General features: G+C 39.0%; 2 protein-coding genes across 3 annotated transcripts in view; both read left to right on the plus strand.

Annotated features, from left to right (window-relative positions):
- The window catches only part of LOC134372944 (zinc finger protein 525-like), a 28505-nt gene extending 2888 nt beyond the window's left edge, over positions 1-25617 (plus strand). Inside the window, exons 2-4 of one of the 2 annotated variants that reach the window (XM_063090287.1) lie at positions 10086-10184; positions 19557-19683; positions 24130-25617. In XM_063090287.1, coding sequence (XP_062946357.1) covers positions 10170-10184; positions 19557-19683; positions 24130-24143 — 156 coding nt within the window. In that variant the 5' untranslated portion in view covers positions 10086-10169 and the 3' untranslated portion in view covers positions 24144-25617. Of the gene's footprint in view, positions 1-10085; positions 10185-19556; positions 19684-23234; positions 23295-24129 lie in introns of those variants that run through there. The other variant, XM_063090286.1, reaches the window with a different exon arrangement.
- LOC134372946 (zinc finger protein 208-like) overlaps positions 1-26129 on the plus strand; it is a 563224-nt gene that overhangs the window by 533716 nt on the left and 3379 nt on the right.

The raw sequence follows: 26129 nt of genomic DNA on the forward strand, positions 1-26129 counted from the left end.
GTGTAATAATAATTTATAATTATAATTATAATTTTAAGTTCCCAGTCCAAAAATTAAAAAAATAAAACAAAAACAGAAGGGCCGGCACCGTGGCTCACTCTGGAGAGTGCGGTGCTGATGGCGCTGGTTCAGATCCTATATAGGGATGGCCGGTGCACTCACTGGCTGGGCGTGGTGCAGACGACACCGTGCCGAGGGTTGAGATCCCCTTACTAGTCAGAAACAAAACAGAAAAACCAGAAGAACGAAGGCAAAGGCATAGACTCAGAAACAGAGAGACCGTCTTCAGAGGTCTTCCTCTACATTAGGATTATTATGGCTAAATCTAAAGGCAGGCCATGTCTGTCCCTGTCATTAAAGCCTCCACTGGCCTCCCATCTTCCTCAGGACAAAATCCAGACTCCTCATTAGGGCCACACAGCTCTCTGTCATCCGTGCTTCTGACACTGTCTCTAGCCTCATCTTGGGAGCTTACTCTCTTGCCATGGTTCACTCTGCCCCAGTGACATTCATGCCTTTCCTCTGTTCCCAAACATCAAAACCTTATCTGCCTCCTGTCTTTGCCCCTACTCTTTTTTTTCTTTTGGTGGCTGGCCAGTACATGTCCCTACTGTTAATCATCACTTTTACCTCTTCGTCTAGGCTCAGAGATGTCTCCCACCCTCTGTTTCCCTGTCATCTAAAGTTCTCACTGCCAGTCACTCTCTATAAGGTTACTCAGGTTTTGGTGCCTGCACATCAATTACCCATATCAGAAATTGTCTTTTCCACTGATTATTTTGAGTCTTTTCTGTTTTCCCTCCAGTGAAGGATGCACAGCCTGCATCCTGTTTACAGGACAGCTGCAGACCTTACTTTGGGGTTGTGCTTTGATGCTAGGCCTGTGGGTTGGGCTGAGTAGTCTTCAGGGAAGACCAAGGGGCTAGGGCAGGTATTGAGGATGGGTCTCATATTTGTTGTGGAAATTTCAACTCTGATCTAAACCTCCTGTGGCTACTTATTTTACTCGAATAGTTATTTTAATCAGAAGCAAAAGGATGCAGTGAGGCCTACGACCTGGGTATTCTCAGCAGTGTGCTGAGGTATCTTCGTGTTTTGCCTGCTGTGTCGCTGCCCTACTCCAGCTCCCAGGATTCCAGGCTCTGCATTTCACCAGGGACCAGTTGCCCTCATGGGCAGGGGCCTTGCCTTCCACCAGGTGATCTGCTCATAGTCAAGGATTCTGTTTTCCTTTCTGGAAGGATGGGGAAAAGGTCAGGAGCATAAGGTAGCATGAAGGAGGCACCTCCTAAAGAACCAGGGAATCTTGCAATTTGCTGTGAGTGGAGAGAGGAGGGGTTAATGGTGGCTTCCCCTAAGACATCTGGATCCTCTCCTTTTCTGGCTTCTTCCCTGAACTCAATCCACCCAACCTTTAAATGCCCTTAAAACTGGATTTCATGGTAATTGCCCATTGCTGGCAAGTTTTCTCAGCAGATCCAACTTTTTGTTCTTTATACTGAAGTCCAGTGTCCTTCAGATTGCAGTTTGTGCCCTTTTCTGCTGTGGTGCCTATGTCCAGAGGTCCTTCTGCCTTTTAGCCCAACTTGCTCAAGTATGCATGGATGAGAGGTAGATAAATGAGGAAAAGTAGATTGGAGCCCTTAAAGGTCTCCAGGAGGGGCGAGGAAGCAAAGGGTAGGTTTCAAGATGAGCCCAGTGAATGTAGTGTACACCTATCCCGAGCATGGTTGTGGGACCAAGGGCTGTGTGGAACTCGTGGAAAAGAGTCTCAGGTCTGGATGGAGCTCCTAGAGAAGTGGGTTTATGGGTGGTTGTGGGCTGCATGGATTGTTTTGGGTTTCATAATGTCTTCGCTCAGGTTCCCTGGTACACAAATGCTGAGACTGAGATTTGCATGCAGCATTTTACTGTGATATACAGGAAAAAACAAAGTCTTTTTCCTACTCTCATACAGCCAACAGCACTTCTGGCACCAAATGCATGGGGGTATTTCCCCCACACACCAACAAATCACTTCTTCAGTGGACACCAGCTGGCGTCCTCTAATTCAAATCATTTCTTACACTATCTACCTGGAGGCAGCGTTAGATCCCACAGGTTGAAGGCTTAGTCCCATAAAGCTGCCCCCACTTCAAACACTGGTCTCAAGACTGAGCTTCCAGAACTTCTGACCAACTAGCTATAAACTGGGGTTCCTGTGACCCTCTCCTTGAGTTCAATTAATTTGATACAGCAGTTCACAGAAGTCAGAAAAACAGTTTGCTTATGTTTACCTATTTATTACAAAGGATTTTTTTTTAACATAATTACATTTATTGAGTCCTGTTATATGTCAGGCATTTCCCATATATTCTTTTCTTTTTTTCAACTTTATATTTATTTTTGTGGGCTACAATATGGTGTTTTAATATGTGCATATACTGCACAATGATTCACATAGGGTAGATAGCATAGTTTTGTATGTGTTAATCCACTCCTACTCTTCTCCCTCCCCTCCCATCTTCTGGTCACCATTATTCTACTCTCTATTTCTATGAAAACCACTTTTTTTCTTTTTCTTTTTCTTTTTCTTAATATTCCACATGAGTGAGACCATGTGGTATTTGTCTTTCCATGCCTGACTTTAATAACATGATGGTTTCTAGTTCCATCCATGTTGCTGCAAACGATAGGATATTGTTTCTCTTTATAGCTGAATAGTATTCTATTGTGTATATATATACCGTAGTTTTTTACCCATTCAACCATTGATCAGCAGTTAGGTTGATTCCATCTCTTGGCTATTGTGAATAGTGTTGCAATGAATATGGAAGTGCAGGTGTGTTTTTGATATATTGATTTCATTTCTTTTGAGTATATAACCACTAGTGGGATAGCTGGGTTGTAAGGTAGATCTGTTTTTAATTCTCTGAGAAACCTCCATACTGTTTCTGTACCAGTCACATTCCCACCAATAGTGCAGGAGGGTTCTCTTTTCTCCACATCCTCACCAGCATTTGTTATTTTCTGTCTTGTTGATGATAGCCATTCTAACTGGAGTGAGATGGTATCTCATTGTGGTTTTAATTTGCATTTCCCTGATGATTAGTGATGTTAGAATTTTTTCATGTGCTTGTTTGTGATTTACATGTCTTATGAGAAATGCGCATTCAGGTCCTTTTCCCATTTATTAGTTATTTGTGTTTTTGCTATTGAGTTGTTTGAGTTCCTTATGTATTCTGGATATTAGCCTGTAGTGAATTATGTCCCCCCAAAACTCTCTGAAGCTTGAATTTTGTCCCCCAAATTTTATGTATTAGAATCTTAGCCCCCACTGTGACTGTTAAGAGGGTGGGAAATCCTGTTATGGTAATTGAAAGGTGGAGCTTTAAAGAGGTGATTGGATTGTAGGACCGTGCAGTAGTGAATGGATTAAAAATGGTGGTCAGGGGCGAGGTTCTGAGGGCTTTAAAGAAGAAGAGAGTCTGTCTCTTTCTCTCTCTGCTCTCTCTGCTTCCACCATCTTGCAGATGGGTTACTGTCACTAGCACCGGGTGGACTTTGGACTTCTCAGCCTCAGAAACTGTAAACTATAAATTTCATTTTCTTTATAAATCACCCAGTTTCAAGTATTTTGTTATAAGGAATAGGAATGGACTAATACATAGCCTCTTGTCTGATGTATAGTTTGCAAACACTTTCTCCCATTCTTTAGGTTCTCTTTACTTTGTTAATGGTGTCCCTTGCTGTGCAGAAGCTTTTTAGTGTGATGTAGTCCCATTTGTGTACTTTTGGTTTAGTTGCCTATGCCTTTGTGGTCTTGTTCAAAAAAGTGCTGCCCACTTCCATTTTGTGTAGCGTTTCCCCTGTGTTTTCTTCTAGTAGTTTCATAGTTTCAGGTCTTAAAATTAGGTCTCTATTCCTTTTCAACTTGATTTTTATGTACGGTGAGATAGGGGTCTAGTTACAGTCTTCTACATGTGGACATCCAGTTTCCCTAGCATCTTTTATTGAAGAGGCTTTCCTTTCTCCACTGTATATTCTTGGCAACTTTGTTGGAAACAGTTGGCTGTAAATGTGTGGATTTATTTTGGGGCTCTCAGAAGTCAGCGAAACAGTTTACTTATGTTTATCTATTTATTACAAAGGATATTTTATCTTTTCTAAGAATTTTTTTACTTTTATTTTTAACTTTTTAAAATTTGATTTTGTAAAATATATATTTTTTTCTTTTTCTTTTTTTGTTTACAAAGTGTATTTTAAGGGATACTAATGAATGGCAAGGTGGAAGAGATGCGTAGGGCAAGGTGTGGGAAGGAACACAAAGCTTCCATGCCCTCTAAAGGCATGCCACTCTCTTGGAATTTACATGTGTTCAGCTGTCCAGAAGCTCATCTGAACCCTGTTCTCTTGGATTTTTATGGAGGCTTTATTATGTAGGCATGATTGATTAAATCACTGGCCACTGGTTATCAACTTCACCTTCAGCCCCTCTTCCCTTCAGGAGGTTGGAGAGTGGGGCCGAAAGTCCCATCCTTTTAATCATGCCTTGGTCTTTCCAGGTGACCAGCCCCTGTCCTGAGGTAATCTGAGGGCCCCATCCTTGAATCATCTTATTAGTGTACAAAAGACACTCTTGTCACTCCAGAAATTTCAAGGGTCTTATGGCTCTGTGCCAGGAAAGGGGTGAAGACTAAATATATATTTTACAGTTTCACAGGTTTAATTGAGGAAACCCATGATCACATCTAGAGATGAATGAAGGAAGTGAAATTAGGCAGAGAGAAATATTATCTTGCATTGCAGTTAAAACCAAGAGTTAAGCTGAGTCCACCGGGAGCTCTGGCAGCAGGAGGATGGGTTCCTTGGTCCTGATGGGGAGGATTCAGGAGGTTCACCACAGCATTCACTCCACACGCTGGGTTGTGTGGAATCTTTTGGTACAAGAATCATTGTGCATCCATAGAAGAATTACAGCAAAAATCTCAGGCATTATTTTGTGGATTACCGTTTGTACTTTGGGGTTTTGGGTTGTAAGTCAAGAAGATTTCACATGCATTGTGGAAGATAAAAATGACAATTTGGGGTGTTTTCTTGGAAGATATTGGAGTCTCATTAAAGCATGTGTGTCATTGGAGACATCTTTTATCAGTACATTTTGGAGGTGCTAGTGTTTTGGGTGGGTCATTATGAATGAAAATGTGATGTCTGGGGTCATTGGGTCTTTGGGTATATTTATCTGTAATTACATCATGAATGCATGAATTATTGGGGCTTGGAATGTCTTGTGAGATTTTATAGCAGGATGGAGGAATAACTATGGGGTGTCTAGAGAGTGTGTTGAACCTCATTGGAGTTTGTAAGAGTTTCTGAGTATGGAAGGGCAACTATGAGGTTGAAGGTCCTTATGGCAGATGACTTTCATTGGGGAAGGCTTACTGAGGGTGAGTCTGTGTGCACAGCTTGACAGGCTGTAAGGGCCTGTGACTTCAGGAGAGATCATTCCAAGAATCAGAGCACAAACAGCACCACCGTGACCTGTAGCACAAAGGTTCTTCCTTGGGATTGTCCTTGGTTCCTTGCTGCCAGGCCAGTGGTAGTTATTCTCTACTGCCCTCTGCCTGCCTGTCCCAACACACACACACACACACACACACACGCACGCACGCACGCACGCACGCACGCACGCACGCGCTGATGAGTGGAGAGATGATGTTTTAAACTAAAAACTCAGGTATTTCTTCTGCAAGGAGCGGCCAGTAGGTCCTGGCAAGGGAGTTTGAGGAGAAAACTGGGGATGCTGTTTGGAGAGTTACATACAGCCCCAGTAATGTTAGGGAGACTTAGGAACTGGAGAAAAGAAAAGCTCTGTTCATGCTCTCTGAGTGACCCTGTGCTCCGCAGTTAGTAGGATAGAAGGGGTAAGCTAATGGCCTTAACATTTAGAGAAAGGAGTTAGCCTTTCCACATGACACACAAAATCACCCTACCTATGTAATTCTCTCTTTCCCCATTGTCTTCTTTAGAATAGCAAAGTTGGTGCTTTTGCAGGTGGGTAACTTGAGGAAGAGGAGTGGTATGTCTGTTCCTCTCCTTTATCCTCTCCTTCAGTCAAGTCTTCTGTCTTCTTCTCTACTGTTCTGTTTTGACTCACACTTTCTGTGGTTCTGCTTTTTGTTTGCACAGTCCCAAGACCCAGCCAAGATCCAAGGATTTGAGCCTGTGGAAATTTAAGCCAATGTTATTGCAAGGTGAGAAATCTTAGACCCCAGGGACTTTTCTCTTTCTAGAGATCCGGGCAGCCTGGAGGCCTCTTCATTATCTGCCTGGTTTAGTTTCTTTTATTGCCAAACTGGGTCTGCTTAGCCTCAGGAGGCTACCCCATGGGTTACCTATCTGCTCAGTTTCTGGTTGAACTTACCCTTCTTACCTGTTGTGCAAGGACAATGGTCTGGGTGAAGCACCCTTTTGCTCCTCATCTACTCCTGGTCAGCTCTCCCGCAAATATGATAAAGACCATTGCAGGACAAGTAGGACCCCTGCACATATCACTCCCCCAAAGTGAACATCATGCCATAGGTGTACTAGTATCACTTGTGTCCTTTTAATTCATTCATTTATTCACTGCTGACTGCCAGGCTTTTTTGTTTGTTTGTTTGTACTGGGAATAGAAATTGCAAACCGATGGAGTATACTTCCCCACCATATCAAGATTATTTTTAAATGGTGGAGACAAATAAATGCTTTCACTTACTAATAGTCCAGCAAGTCAGATGACCTAAAGTGAAGGATTTATGTAATCATTCCCCCACATACCCCTGACTTCCTTGCTTCTGTCTGACATCATCATCACTTTCAAGTCTGCCTGCTCTGTGCCTGTCCCCTTGTGGCCGATCAAAGCTGGAGGAAAGCATATATCCACATTGACTCGTTTTACTCTACATTCCTGGCCCAGCTTCTCTTGCATTCATTCTCCTACTTGTCTATTCCATACTTTTCCCCTGGCACTGCTCAGAAGTCCAACTCTTCCTCTTTCATGTTTTCTGTCAGTCAAAGACCACGGTTCGTTCTTCCTCCAGTGAGCCTCTGGAATCAAAGGGTAGAGATCTTCTCCAACCAGCCAGCCACCGGTCTCAGACCTGTGTTCTCTACTCAGTATTGACTGGAAATGTTCTCTCCCTGACCCTGGCTGTTGCTGACCCTGCGATTGTGCACTACTTGCCACCCTTCTCACAGTCCCAGTACGGTATGGTGTCCTTCCTCACCTGTGTCATCAAGTTCTACTCCAGGGGGATTATTTTGGTCACTGTACCCAGATGGTGGTATTTGTCCATTAAAACTCACGTGCTCATACGCACAATAAAGCCTTTTTTTTCCCTTCTAGTCTTTCATCTTTAAAATAAAAAATACTATATTAATTACATCTCCCCCTGTAGTAAGGACCGCTCTCTATGCTCCATTGAAGAGCACAATACACCAACCACTTGTTTATAGTGTAATTCTTGCCCCTAGTTCTCGCTGAAACCCGTCCAGTCAAGCTTTCACACCTGCCATTCCACTGATATTTTCTTTTCAGAGTCTTTAGTGACCTCCCCATTTCTAAGTCTAATAGTTAATTTCCTGTACTCAGATTTTTTCTCCTGTTAGCCGCATGTTGCACAGCTGATCACTCCAACTTCTTTTTCTTGGCTCTGAGGACATCCCACTAACCTTTAAACATCTGTTTACTTTAGTTTTCTTGTCTCCATGAGCATTTCACACTTTTCTCTGCTGGTGTCTTCTGAAGTCCCCTTTCTCTGAATGTGGGAGTGTCACACGGCTTAGTCCTTGAACCTCTTCTCACCTCTGTCTACACTTACTGCCTTTCCTTGTCATCTCATCTCATCTCATGGCTTTAGACAGCACCTAATGCCTCCATTTCCCCTGCAGACCTCTTCCTTAAACTCTAAGAATCCTCTATCCAGTTGTCTCCTGGACATCTGTGCTGGGACATCTAACAGGTATCTCCACATTCGTATGTCCAAAAGTGACATCCTGAAGTTCCCAAAACATGTCCCCCTTGCAGTCCTCCACATCTCAGGCAAGGGCAACCCTTTGGGGCTTAGGTGACCATCTTAGCATGTTTTTAAAGTATGTTAGATATTTCATTAATAACAGCTTTAATTTTTAAGATAAAGAAACAATTAGATGCTTACTGAAACTGGTAAGGGAATACATGGTTTTTAAAATTCTATTCAAGTGTGGGAGAGAAATGTTTGAAGACCTCAGCCCTGGCTGACGTGCTTCCCCCAGTACCTCTGACCTCATCTCCTGCTTGTGTCCTTGCTCACTCTGCTCCAGCCACACAGGCCTCTGTTCTTTTCCTGGGGTCAAGGTTGCTCCTGCTGCATGGTCTTCACTGGGGCTGTCCTCTGCCTAGAACTCTCTGGCCCCTCAGCTGCAGGTGGCAAGCACCTTTTCTTCTCTGGGTCTTTGTTCTGATATCACCTTCTCAGTGGAGACTTCTGTGATCCCCAGCCCCTCATTAACATTCCAGTCATACCCTCACCCCCTCCTGTGGTCCATATTGCTGATTCTGCACGTTTTTCTCTGCTCCCTCCACTTCCACTGTCTGGATACTGGAGACAGTAAGGCCCCAAGGGGAGAGCAGAGCCAGAAGGTGGGAGGTGTGCTGGGCTTGCCCTGTGTTAGATAGAAAAAAACAAACTGTTTCCTCCTACTACATTCTCAAAACACAGAACACTTCTGACACCAAATGTGTGGGGTTTTTCCCCACATACCAAGCAATTCTCCAGGGGACAACAACTGGGCATCTTTTAATTCGATTCAATTCTGACACTGTATACTTAGAGTTAGTCAGATCTTACAGGTTAAGGGCTCAGTTCTACAAGAGTGCACCCCACTTCAGATGCCAACAGCAAGTGGTTGGTTGTCACCCATACTTCTTGCCAACCTGCTTTAATCAAGGTTCCCCTGACTCCCTCCTAGTGTTTGATTAATATGTTAGGACAGCTCACAGAACTTAGGGATACACTTGCTTACACTTACCAGTTTATTGTATTTTAAACGATATGATAAAGGGTATAGATGAACAGCCCGATGGTTCTTAGCTCAAGAGCTTCTTTCTCCATGGATTTGGGATGTACCACCCTTCTGGCATTTGGATATGTTCATCAACCAAAAAGCTCCCTGAACTCTGTAGTTCAGGGATTTTTATGGAGGCTTCATCACATAGGCATGATAGATGATTAACTCTATTTCTATCCCTTAACTCTCTGGGGAATGAGGGGAGCCGAAAGTTCCACACTTCCCATCATGGCTTGGTCTTTCTGGTGACCAGCCCCCATCTAGGTGCCCACGAAGCGTTTCCTCATTATTAACAAAAGATGCTCCTATCACCCAGGAAATTTCAAGGGATTTAGGTGCTCTGTGTCCGGAACAAGGCTTAAGGACCAAATATTATAATAATAGGTTCTCCTGGCACCCCTCTCTACAAGGGTTTTAGGAGCTCTGTGTCAGGAACCAGGGGCAGAGACCAATATATATATTTCTTATTATTTCACACTTGCTCTGAGTGGTGTTTAACCCTGGCTTCACATTAGTACCCTGCGACCTTTTATAAATACATCTTTTGTGCCACCTTATTAGAGGTTCCCATTCATATAGTAGGATTGGGGTCCAACCTTGATAATATTTAACATGCCCCATGGGATTCTAATCTGTATCCAGCGCTGAGTACCAAGGCTCTGTGACCTCCATTTCTGAGAGCCGAGATCAGCCTGTGATCCATGGAGAGGTGAGGGGGACTATGCTCTGCATAGAGCTTGGTTAGAGCTGGCTCTGTGACTTGAAGGGAAGGACCAGCCCAGCCCAAATCTCCACTGCTGCATTATATACATATGGACTTCTGTAGAAAGGGAGAGACTTCTGAACAAAGGGTCAAAAGACTCACTTGCTGGTTTCGTGTAGGAGTTTATTGTCCCCGCATCTTCCTGCTGCACTGAGCAGCAGAGGACCGTCTTTGCCACATGGTGAGGTCTTACCTGTGTTGTGGTGCAGGAAGGGGGTGTATTGGTTCTAAGCACTGAATAGCTTATTTTCAGCATTTCAGATTGACTTCTAAAGACTCATGTTGCCTGAGGAAGAAGTCCAGAGGAGAAGAAAGAGGACTGAAAGAGGAGTCAGGAATGTCTCTTTCTCAGGTAAAGTCAGACTCAATTGATTGATCTGTCTCCCCTTCCTCCCTGAAATGACTGTTTGAACTTGCTAATCTTTTTTTTATTCTGAATTATCCTTTTTGACATGGTTGCTCACACTCACCTGTGTCTTCTCTCAGTCTCCCTCATCTCCACTTAGATTCCATCCCATTGTGGCTGAGTAACATGGAACTTGTGAAGAGGCTCCATGGGGCATGCTCTCAGGAAATGCTTCACACCCAGAAAGATTAGTAAAAGGGTGTGGGCCCCATGGTGTCAGTGCTGTTGGGCAGCAGGGAGTGTTTAGGGGCCACAGCTGGATGCACTGTCAGCTCTGTGTAGACCAGGGTTAGAGAAGCTGTGCATGGAAGTCGTCTTAATGTGCACAAATACCTGGTGAATTCTGAAAAAGTAGACTGATAAGGGGAATTGTGTTTGTCTGATTTTATAGTACGTTCAAAGATAAGTCAGTGTATTTGGCTCCAAAATGATTTGGAATGGAATGAAAAGTTCAGATATAGATATTAGTGATGGAGTATCATCGATTAGTCTATCATCGATTTTATTTTATTTAAAATTTTTTATCATTGATATTTTTTGCTATTATCTATTTATTTATTTAATTATACATACATGTGGGGTACAACATTGATTTTCAGTAATTGTGTAGAGTGTGTGGTGGTTAGATCAGTGTAGTTAGCTTATTCATCATTACAATACGCAATCATTCTTTGACCAATTTCTCATTGGCTCCCTCCTTCTCCCCCTCCCCTCCCCTTTTCCACCTCTGGTTTTCTAAAAGTTCAGAATATTACTGTGATGTTTCTTTCTTTCTTTCTCTCTGTCTCTCTTTATTGTTCATTTGTTTATTTATGAATTCAGTTCCTGGTTATGAGTGAGAACGTGCAATATTTCCCTTTCTGTACCTGGGTTGTTTCACTTAGAATAATTTTCTCCAGGCTCATCCATGTTACTGCAAGTGGTAGGATTTCATTATTTTTTATGGTTGAGCAGTATTTCACTGTGTATATATACCACAATTTCCTTATCCAGTCATCCATCCATGGACATTTTATCATTGATTTTAAAATATGAAATCAACCTAAATTCTAAGAGCAGCAGATTCTGTGAATTATTCTCAGCACATCCATCTCTGGGAGGTTGCTTTTTCACTCTCTTGTCTCTGTTTGATGCACAGACTCTTTATGTTTGATGTAGTCTTATTTGCGTATTTTTGCTTTTCTTGCCTGTGCTTTTGGGGTCCAAGAAATTATTGCTAAATCCAATGTCATAAGGATTTTCTCCTATACTTTCTTGTAGAAGTTTAATAGTTTTAGGTCTTAAGTTCAGGGTTTTAATTGATTTTGAGTTAATTTTTGGTAAATGGTATAGTTTAAGCTTCCAACTTCATTCGTTAGCATGTTGGGTATCTGGTTTTCCCATCACCATTTGTTGATGACACTGTCCTTTTCTCATTGTGGAGTCTTGGCACTTTTGTTGAATATCATTTGGCTATATAGTAGTCTCCTGTTATTTGTGGGGGATATGTTCCAAGACCCCCAATGGATGCCTGAAACTGTGAATAGTATCAAATCCTATGTATACTGTATTTTTTTCTGTACATACATACCTATAACATTTAATTTATAAATTAGGCACAGTAAGATATTAACAATAATTAATAATAAAATAGAACAATTATGACAACATGTAATAAAAGTTATGTGAATGTGGGCTCTCTCAAAATATTTTATTGTACTATATTCTGGGTAAAGGGATATTTATATCTCAGGCAGGATGGAATAGGGTGGCATGAGATTTCATCACACTACTCAGAGCAATGCACAATGTAAAATTTATGAATTGTTTATTTCTGAAATTTTTCATCTAATATTTTTGGGCCACGGTTGACCTCAGGTAACTGAAACTGAAACTCAAAACCGTGGATAAGGGGAACAATGTATACATGAGAATTTATTTCTGAATTCTCTCTTCTGTGCTGTAGGTCTGTATATATCTCTTTTTTTCCAGTAATATGCCATCTTGTATATATATTTTTTCCAGTATGTTTCTAAATGAGGAAGTTTGACACCTTCAACTTTATTCTTCTTTTTCAAGATGTTTATTTGCATATTTGGAGTCCCTTGAAATTCTATATGAATTTTGAATATTTATTCTCTTTCTGCAAAAAATGCAATGGGATTTTGATAGGGATTGCATTGAATCTGTAGATTAGTATGGGTGGTATGCACATTTTAACAACTGTAAGTCATCCAATCCATGAGATTGGATGTCTGTTTATTTGTATCTTTGAAGCAATCTTTCATTGTTTTCAGTGTATGTCTTTTATTTCTTCAGTTAAGTTTATTTCTAAGTATTTTATCCTTTTGATGCTGTAGTAAATGGGATTGTTTTCTTTTTCAGGTTTTAGATCTTTAGTGTATAGAAATGCAACAGATTTTTGTGTTCTGATTTTGTGTTCTGCAACTTTGCTGAATTTTTTTATGCATTGTAACGTGTTTTATGTGTGTGCAATCCTTATGGTTTTCTACATATAAGATTATGTTATCTGAAAATAGAGATCATTTTACATCTTTTCCAATTTAGGTGTCTTTTATTTCTTTTTCCTAGTTTTGTTGAGTGTTTTTATCATGAAATGTTGTTGACTTTTGTCTAATGCGTTTTCTGCATGCAATTTAGATGATCATGTGGTTTTTGTCCTTCATTATGTTAATGTAGTGTGTGGCTGTGATTGATTTTCATATATTGAACCATTCTTGCATTCCAGGAATAAATTCTGCTTCATTGTGGTGTATAATTTTTCTAATGTGCTGTTGAATTTGATTTGCTGTATTTTGTTGAAAAATTTTGCATCAATATTCATCAGCGATATTAGTCTCTAGTTTTCTTTTCTTATAGTGTCTTTGTCTTGGTTTAGTATTAGAGTAATGCTGGCCCAATAGAGCAAGTTCAGAAGTTTAATTCTTTGGAAGAATTTGAAGACAGTTGTTAATTCTTCTTAAAGGATTGGGAGAATTCACCACTGAAGCTCCCTAGTCCTGGACTTTTCTTTCTTGGAAATTTTGATCGTCTGCTTCCATTTCACTTCTTGTTATAGATCTATTTTATTTTTATTTCTTCATGATTAGGTCTTGATAGGTTGTAGTTTTCTAGGAATTCATCCATTTCTTATAGGTTATCCATCCAGTTTGTTGGCATATAACTGTTCATAGTAATCTCTTATAATCCTTTTATTTGGAAGACATCAGTTGTATTGTTTTCTGTTTCATGTCTAATTTCACTTATTTGAGTCTTTTCTTTTTCTTAATTAGTCTAGCTAAACTTTTGTCAATTTTGTTGATCTTTTTCAAAAACAATCGCTTGGTTTTGTTGCTTTTTCTGTCATTTTTCAAACTCTTCCATTTTTATGGGCTCCAGTATCTATTGTTTGTTTTCTTCTTCTCTGTGGTTCATTTGTTCTTCTTTTCTACTTCCTTAAAGTGTAAAGTTAGGTTGTTCATTTGAGATCTTTCTTCTTTTTAAATGTAAGTGTTTACTCCTATAAACTTTCCTCTTAGTACTGCTTTCACTGCATCCTATAAGTTTTGGTAGGCTGCGTGCTGTGGTCAGATGTATCCTTGAAAAGTTCATGTGTTGGAAATGCAGTCCCCACTGCAACAGTGGTAAGAGGGTGGAAAGTCTGATTACAGTATTTGAAAGGTGGAGCACTTGAGAGGTGATTGGATCATGAGGACTTTGCCCTTGTGAGTGGATTAATACATTCATAGAGTAATAAGTTATCATGGGTGTGGACTGGTGGCTTTACAGGAAGCACGTGAGAGAGCTCTTGTGATTCTTGCCATGTGATACTCTGAGTTGCTGCAGAGAGTCATCCCACCAGATGTGTCTCCTGAATTTTGGACTTCCCAGCCTCTGCAACTATATAAAATACATTTCATTTTCTTTATATATTACCCAGTTTTAGGTATTCTGTTATAAGCAAAAGAAACAAAATAATACTCTTGTGTTTTCATTTTCATTTGTCTCCAGATATTTTAAAAATTGTGTTGTGATTGTTTCTTTGAACCAGTGGTTTTTCAAGAGTGAGTTCAATTCCCACATTTTTGTGGCTTTTCTGTTTTCCTTTTGCTTCTTATTTCTAGTTTCATTCCATTTTACTTGGAGAAGATACTTTGTATGATTTCAGTCTTCTTAAATTTGTTAAAATTTGTTTTGTCACTTAATATGTGGTCTAGTATGGAGAATGTTCTCGGTACGCTTGAGAAGAATGTGCATTCTGTTGTTGTTGGATGGAGTGTTCTGTATACATCTCTTAGTTCCAAGTGGTCTACAGTGTTGTTTAAGTCCTGTGTGTTCCTGTTGATATTCTGCTTGGTTGTTTTATTTATAAGTAACGGTTGGGTATGTAAGTCTCGTACTATTATTGTGCTGCTATATGTATCTTTTTTCATTTCTGGCAATATTTGTTTCATATATTTGGGAGCTTTAATGTTAGTTACATATATGTTTTTATTTGCTGTATCCTGGTGAATTGACCCTTTTATCATTATATGATGTCCTTCTTTGTCTCTTGTGAAACTTTTTTCTTAAAGTCTATTTTGTCTGTGTAATACAGCCACACCCCTATTCTCTATAAGTTCCTGTTCACTTGGAATCTTTTTCTATCCTTTCACTTTTACCCTGTGAGTGTCTATAGATCTAATGTGAGTCTTTTGTAGACAAGGTGCAGTTGTAACTTTTTAAAATCCATTCAACCAGTGTATATCTTTTAATTGGGCTGTTAAATCCATTTATGTTTAAAGAACTACTGATTGGGAAAGACTTAATATTTTCATTTTGTTAATTCTGTTGTGAATGTCTATAGTTTTTTTTTGTCCCTCCTAAATTCCCTTGCTACCTTCTTTCATTGATTTTTTTTTTTTTTCTTTTTGTCATGACATGTTTTGATTACTTTCTTATTTGCCTTTGTGTATATTCTATATTTTCTTTGTGGTTACAATTGTAAATACATAAGATATATATTATGACAATGTGTTTTAAACAGATTGACATGTTAAATTGACCATATATATAAAATGTACTCCTTTACATCTTTTGTCTTCCCACTGTATGACTTTTTTTTTTTTTTTTTTTTTTTGCTGCTGGCTGGTAAGGAGATCTAAACCCTTAGCCTTGGTGTTATAACCCTCTTTATGTTATTGATGACACATGTGACCTCTTTTTGTGTTTTGTATATATTAACATAGATTTAGTATTACTTTTTATACTTTCATTTTTAAAATTTAACATGAAATATAAAAACAATTTACACATTGACATTATAATACTACAGAATTCTGTGTTTGTCTATATATTTAAGTGTATCCAGGCGTTTTATGTTTTAATATAATTTTGTGTTGTTGTTTATTGTCCTTTTGCCTCAACTTGAAGGACTACCTACGGCATTTATTGTAGGGCAGGTGTTGCAGTTATCTACTCTGTCAGCTTTGTTTATCTGAGACAGTCTTAATTTCTCCTTTTTTCGAAGGACAGTTTTTCTAGGTATAGTATTTTTGGTTGACAGTTTTTTTTCTTTAATCCCACTCCATTTTAGCTTCCAAAATTTCTGCTTAGAAATTTGCTGATAATCTGATAGGAGTGCCTTCTTATATGATGTGTCACTTTTCTCTTGATGTTATCCATACTTTCTTTATATCTGACTTTTGATGGTTTGATTATGATATTTACATATAAGTCTCTTAGATTTATCTTAGTTGGATTTCTTTAAGCTTCCTGAATTAGTATGTTTATCTCTTTCCTCGGATTTGGGAAGTTTTTTGCCAATATTTCTTCAAATAGACTCTCTGCCCTTTTTTTCTTCCCTTTCTGAGACTCTCATAATGTATATGATGTTATGCTTAGTGGTATCCCATGAGTCCCTTTTGCTCTTAATTTTTCTTCATGTTTTTCCTTTTTGCACCTCCTCTTTGTAAATATCGAAAGTCCTATCTTTGACTTTGCTGATTCTTCTGCCTTGTCACGTCTGCTGTTGAACCCCTCCAATGAATTTTTAAATTTAGTTATTGTATGTTTTAGCTCCAGAATTTGTTTAGTTCCTGCTATAGTTTGACTTCCCCCTCCCCACCCCAGTTCATACTGAAGCTTGATCTCCATCAAGAGGGTGGGAGATCCAATTATGGATTTAAAAGGTGGGACCTTTGGAAGGTGATTGAATTGTAAGGGCGAATGGATTAATCCATGAATGGATTAATGTGTTAATGAATAAATAGGTTATCATGGATGTAGACTGGTGGTTTTATAAGAAGAGCAAGTGAGCATGTTAATATGCTTTTGCCCCTTTTATCATGTGATACCCTGCACCACCTCAGTACTCTTCTGAGGGTCTCTACCGGTAAGAAGGCCCTCATCAGATGTACCCCTTCGACCTTGGACTTCTCAGACTCTAAAACTGTAAGAAATAAATTTATTTTCTCTATTAATTACCCTGTATCGGGTATTATGTTATAAGCAGCAGAAAACAGACTAATACAGTTTCTCTTTATAATTTCTATTTCTTTGCTGATATTCTCATTTTGTTTATACTTAGTTTTTGTAATTTCACCAAGTTGTCTATTTGTGCTCTCTTTTAATTCATTGAGCATCTTTATGGTTATTATTTTTAATTCTTTTGTGGTTATTCATATTCCTTCATTTCTTCAGGGTCAGTTTCTAGGTATTTAATTTGTTCTTTTATATGACCCATGTTTCTCTTTCTCTTTGTATGTCTTGTAGTCATCTGCTAGGACCTCAGCATTTGAAAAATCAGCCACTTTTCCCAGTCTTTGCTGTGTTCCTTTGGTCACTAATGTCTTTATCCAGTTAGCCTGACTAGAGATTCTGGATACCTCTCTAGCCTTTTTTGGGATGTGTCCTCTCTGGCTTTTGCTTGTAATCTAGTAATTGAAGATGTTTGTCTGTTTGTACACAGATGCTCCTTTTTGTCTGTCTGTAATACTGCAGCCTCTCTGGTGCTCTTGTTAGCTGTGCTACTGTATTTCTACCTAGTGTCTGTATGTGTTACTGCTGACACTGGTTTTTGTTGATCATCTTTGTTCTCAGTGGTCCCCTACCTGGTTCCTTGTTTCTTTCAGTGCTTGCATTCATTCAAGACAGGAACCAGCCCTTGAGGCAGCTCTCTGAAAAGACAGAACATTGGAGAGACCTTCTATTCCTTTCCTCTCCAGGGATAAGTTGGGAGGTGGAATTTTCCTCCCAGTCATACCATTTTGCATCCCTGGGGCAACGACTCTGGTGAGTGAATACCACATAATTTTCTACCTGGTTTTGAAGGTGACTTCATGCTTCCTTGGCATGAAAAGAGCATGAGGTAACTTCTTAAGAGGTTTCTGGATTTCTTACAAAGGCAGTTGCATGAATTGTTAAATCTGTGTCTAGGTGCCAAATGGAGGGTCTGGATCTTCCTATTCTGCTATCTTGCTGACATCACTCCTTCAGTTTTATAATTTCTTCACATAGGTCTTGAAATATCTTGTAAACAGGTGCCATGGTATATTTGCTAAGTGAGATGCCTTCTAATTCGTGTGTGTGTGTGTGTGTGTGTGTGTGTGTGTGTGTGTGTGTGTGTGTGTGCGTGTGTGTTTTAGTGCTACTAAAGAAGGAATATAGTTTTTAGTATGTTATTAGTTCTTATAGTTAAGTGGCATTCTTTTTCTAGGTTGCAGTCATGTCATCTCTGAATATCAACAGCTCCAGCTCTTTGACTCTCTTTCTCTCTCCTTTTTTCTTCTCTTTCCCTCTTCTACTGATCCTTACTAAGGCATCCTGTGCAGTGGTGAATGGTAGGAGCCCTGGCTGGCCCTCTTTCTTTAACTTTAAAGGAATTACATCTATGTTTATTGTTGATCATGATATTTGATAAAATGTTCTTGGTTAATGACAGATTTCCTGTCTCCCTCAGTTGTTTTTATCATGATTTTTAATTATCCAATAATTTCTTCAAGTACCTACTACTGTGATAGTTTATTTTCTATCTTAGCCTGTTAAATTAATGGATAACGGTAATAAATTGTCTAATCTTGAATCATTGTTTTATTAGTAGAATAAACTAATAAACTCTATTTGGCTTTTTAAAATTTCTAAATATTTAAATTTAAATGGATAAAATTATACTTATATTTTGAATATTCCTATTTCATAGAGATTAGATTTTTTCTATGGTTTTTTTTCCATATTTGTACCATTCTTTTACTAGCCTAATATAGTATATTGACTAAGTATAATTTATACATTTTATTGTCCCCAGAATGGTGAAATGTGCATGAGGTAAAATTATAATGAAAAAAGTCATTCAAAAGATATGTCATTAAGAAGCATCTCATCTTATATTTGTTCATTTAGGTGTCTGTGTATGTGTGTGCATGAGTGCATGGATGCACAAGCCCATGGCTTTTATATAAGATACATTATCATTTCATAAATAATTTTTGTATTCTTTAACTGTTGATGTTAAATCTTAAATATTTTCCATGGCCTAAAATTTTTTTCTACAGTGTCACATTAATAAGTTATACTATAGTGAGAATACTAATGTATTATGTGTGTGCATGTATAATGAACTTTTATGCAGTTCTGTGTTGTTAGCCTTGAATTTGTTTCAAGTTTTATTAGTTAGGAAACTCTGTCAAAGAACTTTTGATGCTGTAGGTGTTACTTAACTGATTCTTTAGGTTCAGTTCTAAAGCTTTACTGACTGGATCCAGGTGCTTGCTCTGTTGTTTTTAACTGTTTGACCTAAGATTTGTTTCTTAAGAGTGTCTGTGACAGTTTTCTACTAGTAAGATAGGAACAGATCTTTCTCTCATGTTGTTATATGAATTAGTAATGGAAATCATTTAAAATAATTCCTAGCATGTGGGAAGTGTTTTCAGCCTTTAGTCACTGCTGTTGCTGTCATTATCACAGTTTTTAGGTTCTGACCTTTGTTTAAAGCCATTGTAGACTTTGTCATCTTTGGAGACACCACTCGTGCTCTAGCTCATCTAAATGCCCAGTATTACTTGGTGTATTGAACATAATATCTGACACTATAAAGATAACCCTGTGTTAATTTTTTATTTGTGTATTCCTTGGTTTGTCAATGAAAAAGAAATCCACGTGGATTTAGAGTATATCATAACATCTTCTGGAAAAGTATAATAAAATGAAATTAGAGACATAATTTGCTTAAAAATATCTTTATGTGTATCTGGCAGAACACTCAAACTGAATTGATCATTGTATCTGTCTCCTTTTGTCATTTTGTATGAAGATGATAAATCTCCCCATGGCCCCTTGGTGATATGTGTTTTTTCTTTTCAGTGTCCTTTGACATTCAGGGATGTGGCCATAGAATTCTCACAGGAGGAGTGGAAATGCCTGGACACCGCTCAGAGGGCTTTGTACAGGGACGTGATGTTGGAGAACTACAGGAACCTGGTCTCCTTGGGTGAGGATCACTTCTCTCCACAATTTGGGAATCTGCCCTAGTGTGTCTTTGCATTTTCCCTTGCGTGCCTCTTCGGAGGCCTGCTTTGCTTGACTGAAATTGAAGCTCTGTTGACTCAAACGAAAAGCTTCATAATGATGCATCTGGACTTGCTTAACTGTCCCCTTTCTTCAGATGATCTGCCTCCTTCATGATATATCATTGGTGGTTTCAGAGCTTAAGTATAAATAAAACCCTATGGCAGATTTTAAAATATCCGATTTTCTGTTTCTCCTCTTGTGCTTGTGACGCAGTAGTTCTTGGAAGAGAAATAGATATATAACAGGAATCTCTCTTTCTGAGCTGCGTATTACCTCCACACTGGAGCAAGGAATAGAACCCTAGACTGTGGAGAATGAGGTGAAAGTAGCAAAATCACCAAATGGATGGGGATGTATTAAAGGTATGAACATAGGTCATAGCTCTGATGGGCAGAGAAGAAGCTGCACCATTAAGTAGCGTTTGGGTAGCTCTCCCCAAATCGAAGAGTTCTATGGGAATACAGATGTTTTTCTCCTATGGACTCTCAGAGGAAGTCTTTCTCTGCCCCAACTTCCCACTGTGTTCTTCAGGCGTGTAAACTTTTATCCTTTAACCTCCCTGGGTGCTGCAGTTCAGAGACAAAGGTGAAGTCTTCCTCATGACGGACAACACTCTGTCATCTGGCTTCTGGAACTGTTTGGTTCCTAGACTCTGAGTGGCAGCACAATTGCTGTTTCAAATGGGTCTCTTTCTCCCATGGTCTCTCCTTCTGTCCTCGACTCCATCTGATGCTTATCTCTCAGTTCACGTAGATGAGAGCTGAGGCCGCCATAGTTCTGACCCCTGATCTTTTCCTGTTTCCATCCCCATTTCCTGTACTTGGAAGTCCTAATCAGGAGATGGGAAATATTGGTTACTTTTTCTTTGCTTTTGGGGCCCCAGAAACTGAATGGAGCTGTCTCAAGTCCTCTCTGCCTGTTGATGTCCCTGAGCCATTTCCTCCATTCTGTTTACCACACTTCTCAGCTGTGTATAACAGGAAAGTTGGTTGGGTCTTCTGAGATTGTTACTTACCAGAACTGTAGTGGCAGTGTACAGAGATCCTCTCTTTCATCCCAATTTCTACGTGACGTCTGTGGAAAGAGCACAAGATCCTCCAAAATCTGACTACATTTTGTATTTTTCTCTCCCACTGCTCTTACTACTCTGTGAATATAGAAAATCCTTGCTGATTTCATATTCTCTTACGTTTCTGTCATTTTGCCTTTGAAACTTGCTTCTGAAATTACACATTCCAAGGATCTGAAATTTCATCCAATTTTTTCTGCTGTGATGACCCACCTTTAAGTTAAGGACAACTTCTGGTAGAGTCTCCCATGGAATGATTTACTTGGTGACAAAAATTTCTTGAAAGGCAACACTTTGATAAATATGTTACAATGTCATCCTACCACATGTAAAAGTGCCACTTGAAGATACTGAGTAAAGTGGTCAGGAGACCCAGAATGTGAGATAGAAAGCGTCATGAGATCCAACTGATAAGTGTTTTCAGTTTTCTTTTTGGTTATTAAGGAGCTTTACAAAAGTGGCTCTCAAGGGCATTGGGACAGTGTTGATCAAATATACCAATGATCATCTCCTTTGAGCCAGCAATAAATGGCGTGGGAATTTATCTTAGAGAGAACATTGTTCAAGTTCACAACCTCATATTTATGAGGGTGTTGACCCAACTATTGTTCATGCCATCTTGTTCATCCTCTTTGTGTGCTATTGTTTATTCTCCTTCAACAAATGCAATTGTCAGGCATCTTAATGAAGGAGCTTATGAAGTGGAATGATATTTCCCTTTTTAAGTCTATAGTAATTTGTTTAATGTCACTGCTCCTTTCATCTTGTGCATTTCTATGTATTGTAAATGTACTTGTTTGTTTATTTGATCAACAGTTTCATGTTTTTAATGAGACTTTCCGTATTTGTTTTATGTCTGCAATGTGTAGGGCATTGTATTGGGGGAATGGATATTGTTTTATATATTTTACAAGATTTCTTTCTTTAGTGTTGAGTGTATGGCTCAGCACAGTTTCCCTAAAACCTACATAAACTCCAGAATATTTTAAAATATATAGTCGATTATTTTTTTTACTCCTGTTTTACCTGACTTAGTACCTACTATTAAAGTGTACTTTTGTCAGTAAAATTTATTGCAGTTTGTAAATTAGTTTTCAATACATTGAGAATATACTTTTTTTTATTGTCACAGTCTTAATCCCAGAAATACCATTAAATTGATTTGATATAATTTATATTATAGAAGATAACATTGCTTTTTCTATAGTATGTTTTTAGTTGTCTAATCATAATATGTTGGGTTTTGTTTAAATTTCACTGGGTTTTTATATTTCCTCTAAATGCTGTGTTGTGTAAATTATTCTCCTTGTCTAGAATCATCACATTCATTTGGTATATACTAAATTAATATTGAAATATCTCATAGTATTTTACAGGAAGCTTAGCCCATTTCTTGCACTTCATGGACTTCTGTTGTTTATACCCCCTGTATTTTCTGAAAAATTTTTGAAGTTCTAGAAGTTGCATTCTTCAGTTAACGTCTTTTTTTTCCCATCTGAATTTCCTGTAATGTTCACCTGGTCTCTGTGAACCCACCTCCTGTCCCATTGTTCTCTGGCTCTCATTTGCTGCTTATGTTGCTGACGACCGCCTCTGTGGGTCTCCACACCACTGCCAGGAAATGTGTCTGCACTTTGCTGCTGCTAATAGTGCCCTTCAGTACAAGCCACTCCCCAGTGTGGGTCATTTCCTTGTTTTCTCCATTAGGTTACTTGTGTTATCCTGGTGATAATTATGAAGTCAGATTTATTAATTTTGGATATGTGCACATTAATTTGTATTTATTCACAAAAAAGCAAAAAATTAGAAGAAAAAAACTAAAAAAAAAAAAAAAAATTATATTCATAGTAAGAACTATCTACCAATACATATAGTACTACTACCCCGAACACATTTCTCTTTTTTAATTTTGTCATGTAACTTTTATAGTATTTTACTTTGTATGAACTTAGCAGAGTTAAAATAATATCTTATTTTTGTTGTTATAATATAGATTCAATTGATTAGCATGAGTGTTTTTGTTTGTTTTTTGGTGGCTGGCTGGTATAGGGATCTGAACTCTTGACCTTGGTGTTATAACATAGCTCTCTAACCAACTAAGCTAACTGGCCAGCCCACCGTGAATATCAAAACTCATTTTTGCCCCATCTCTCTCTCTCCCTAGCTGCCGGCAACTATCATTCTACTTTCTGTTTGTATGAATTTGACTATTTTAGATACCTCATACAAGTAGAATCACATACCATTTGTCTGTTTATGGCTGGCTTATTTCTCTTAGTGTAATGTCCTCACGGTTCTCATGCATGTTGTTGCATATGTCAAGATTTCCTTGTTTTTTATGGCTGAATAATTTTTCATTGTATATATGTTTACCACATTTTCTTTATGCATCCATTCATCAGTGGACATCTGGGTTGTTTCCACCTCTTGGCTGTTGTGTATGATGCTGCTGTGAACATGGGTAGGCAAATATCTCTTTGAAATCTTCTTTCCTGTTCTTTTGAATTTATACCTAGAAGTGGAATTGCTGGAGACTATGGGGTCTCAGTTTGTTCGTGCTGCTGTAACAAAGCACCATAGACTGCATGGCTTATAAACAACGTAAATTGATTTTTCACATTTCTGGAGGCTGAAAGTCTGAGATTAGGGTGCCAGCATGGCTGGGTTCTGGTGAGGGCCCTCTTCAGGGTTGTAGACAGCTGACTGCTCATTGTATCCTCACCTAGTAGAAAGTGAGTGAGCTAGCTCTCTAGCCTCTTAAGAGCACTAATCTCATTCATGAAGGCTCCACCCTCATGACCTAATTGCCTCCCAAAGACCCTTCTACAAATCACATTGGGGATTAGATATCAATATATGAATTTTGGGGGGACGCATTCAGTCCATAGCATTTCACCCTTGGCCCCCAAAATTCATGTCATTCTCACATGCCAAATTTATTCATTCCATGTCAGCAGTCCCAAAAGTCTTATTAACTCATTCCAGCACCAACTCTAAAGTCTAAAGACTAAAGTCTCATCTAAATATTATCTAAATCATAGAGAGAGTCTAAGTACTATTTATCCTGAGGTAGAATTACACTCCAGTTGTGAATGTGTGAAACCAAACTATGTGTTTCCAAAATATAGTCATGGGGACAGACACAGCATAGACATTCCCATTTCACAAGGGGAATGGGGAAATAGGGAAGAAGGAAAGAGTGTGGGGTCCCAAGCAAGTCCAAAGCCTAGCAAGACAAACTCTGTGAAACTTTCAGGCTTGAGAATAATCTCTTTGGCTTCATACTCTACCCTCTAGGACCTCTGGGGTAGCAGTCCCGCTTTCTGGACCCAGTGGGATCCATGGTGAACCCATCCTCACAGCTCTGGTCATGTGTGGAAGAGAACACCAAGGGTGTGTCTGAGCGAAGGTTCGGTAAGGAGATTAGTGTGTATGTGAACAGTGGACATAATCAACAAATCTTAAGGAAAACTAGAAACAGAGCAGCAAACACACTGCCAACAGGGACTAAAGAGATTAGAAAATGGGACAAAATAAAGGAAGACTGTGACTTCTTCTGCCCTACCGTACTGGACCATAAAATTATTTGGCTTTGAACATGGGCTGTTTTTTAAGAAGAAGGAAGAAGAACCCCAAAGGCAATTCAGAAATCATCAGGCTGCCAATTCCAGCAGAAGCCCGGAGTGCATGGGACCCGGGGGCAGGATTGCCTCCCCCTTGATTTCCAAGGGCAGGACCAACGCCCAGTGCAGTCACATTCTGGAACCCTCAGGGTGAACCTCTTAGTATCAGCAGAGAACTGTGGCATGGATGGGGCCACCTCGGAGAGCCCCAGACTGGGCAAGGCAGAGAGCTGCTCTGGGAGTGGGACCCAGGCAGAGAGAGAACTGCTTTGGGGACAATCCTGCTGAGCTGTGGGTGTGATGTTGCTACCCCGTGAGCCTGGAAGGCTCAGCATCGAACTACAGAGGATTATTTTTGAGCCTTAAGGTCTAAGCAGTTTTCACTATTAGGTTCTGGTCTTACTTGGGAGCTGGCGATTTTTTTTTTCTTTTCTATTTCTCTGTTTTGGAATGGGAATGTCTATCCTATTCCAGTCCCATTACTGATTGTATTTTTGAAAGTATATAACTTGTTTGGTTTCACAGTTTTTAGCTGGAGAGAAAGTTTTGCCTCTTTGTAAATTATACCTTCCATCTCACTCATATTTGATTTAGATGAGACTTTGGACTTTAGATTTTAGAGTTGATGATGGAAAAAGTTAAGACTTCTGGCACTGTTGGAAAGGAATGAATATATTTGGCCTGTAAGAATGACATGAGCTTTGGGAGACCAAGGGCAGAATGGTATGGAATGAATTTTTGTGTCCCCCCAAAATTCATGTGTTAAAATCTAATCCCCAGTGTGATGGTATTTGTGGGTGGGTCTTTGGAAGGTGATTAGGTCATCAGGGCAGAGCCATCATGAATGGGATTGGTGCCTATACAAGAATCCCAAGAGAGATTACTTCTCTCTGTTTTCTCTCATGTGAGATGATAGCAATCTACCAACCAGGAAGTGGGACATCAGTAGACAGCAACCAAAAATGCCAGTGCCTTGATCTTGGACTTCTTAGCCTCTAAAACTGTGAGAAGTAAATGTTTGTTGTTTAAGCCATCTAGTCTGTGGTCTTTTATTACAGTACCCTGAACTGACAGACAGCAACACAACTCAGTTCTTATAACTCCTTTGAAATATTTCCTTCTCAGCTCTTGTATTTGCTGTTATCTGTTGTAATCTATACTGCTTGGGTAGGTAATTATGCTTAAGAACGTGTTGTCTGAGCTTGCAGTACTGAGTTTAAAACCTGTTTCTCTCACTTATTTTTGGTTTAAATTTGGGTTAGATACATACTCTGTGGGTTTTCTGTCCTTATTTGAAAAATAATATAATTTACCTTAAGTCTTTTTGACAAGTTAGTCACTTAGATGGCTTAGAATACTGCATGGTTTAAGTCAAAGACTCAAGTTACTTTTGTTTAATAAGAGATATCAATTTTGTGTCATATTTATTATGAGATGGTCCTTTGCCTGTATTATATCTTGTATGTTTTCATTTTGTGAATTTTTTCTGGTAGAGTTGTCCCTGACATTAGTTAATAAATGTTCAAAGTACAATATCACATGTATTTTGTGGCCAGTGAAATGGATAATTAAAGGGTTCTGCATAGATAGGGCATTGCTCTAATTGATTGGCTATTACATAACTGTCGACTTGAAGACATAATAATTGTGATTTCTGACTTAATTTTCCAATTC

This window comes from Cynocephalus volans, chromosome 3, assembly GCF_027409185.1.
Source record: "Cynocephalus volans isolate mCynVol1 chromosome 3, mCynVol1.pri, whole genome shotgun sequence".
In the NCBI taxonomy this organism is placed as follows: Eukaryota; Metazoa; Chordata; class Mammalia; order Dermoptera; family Cynocephalidae; genus Cynocephalus; species Cynocephalus volans.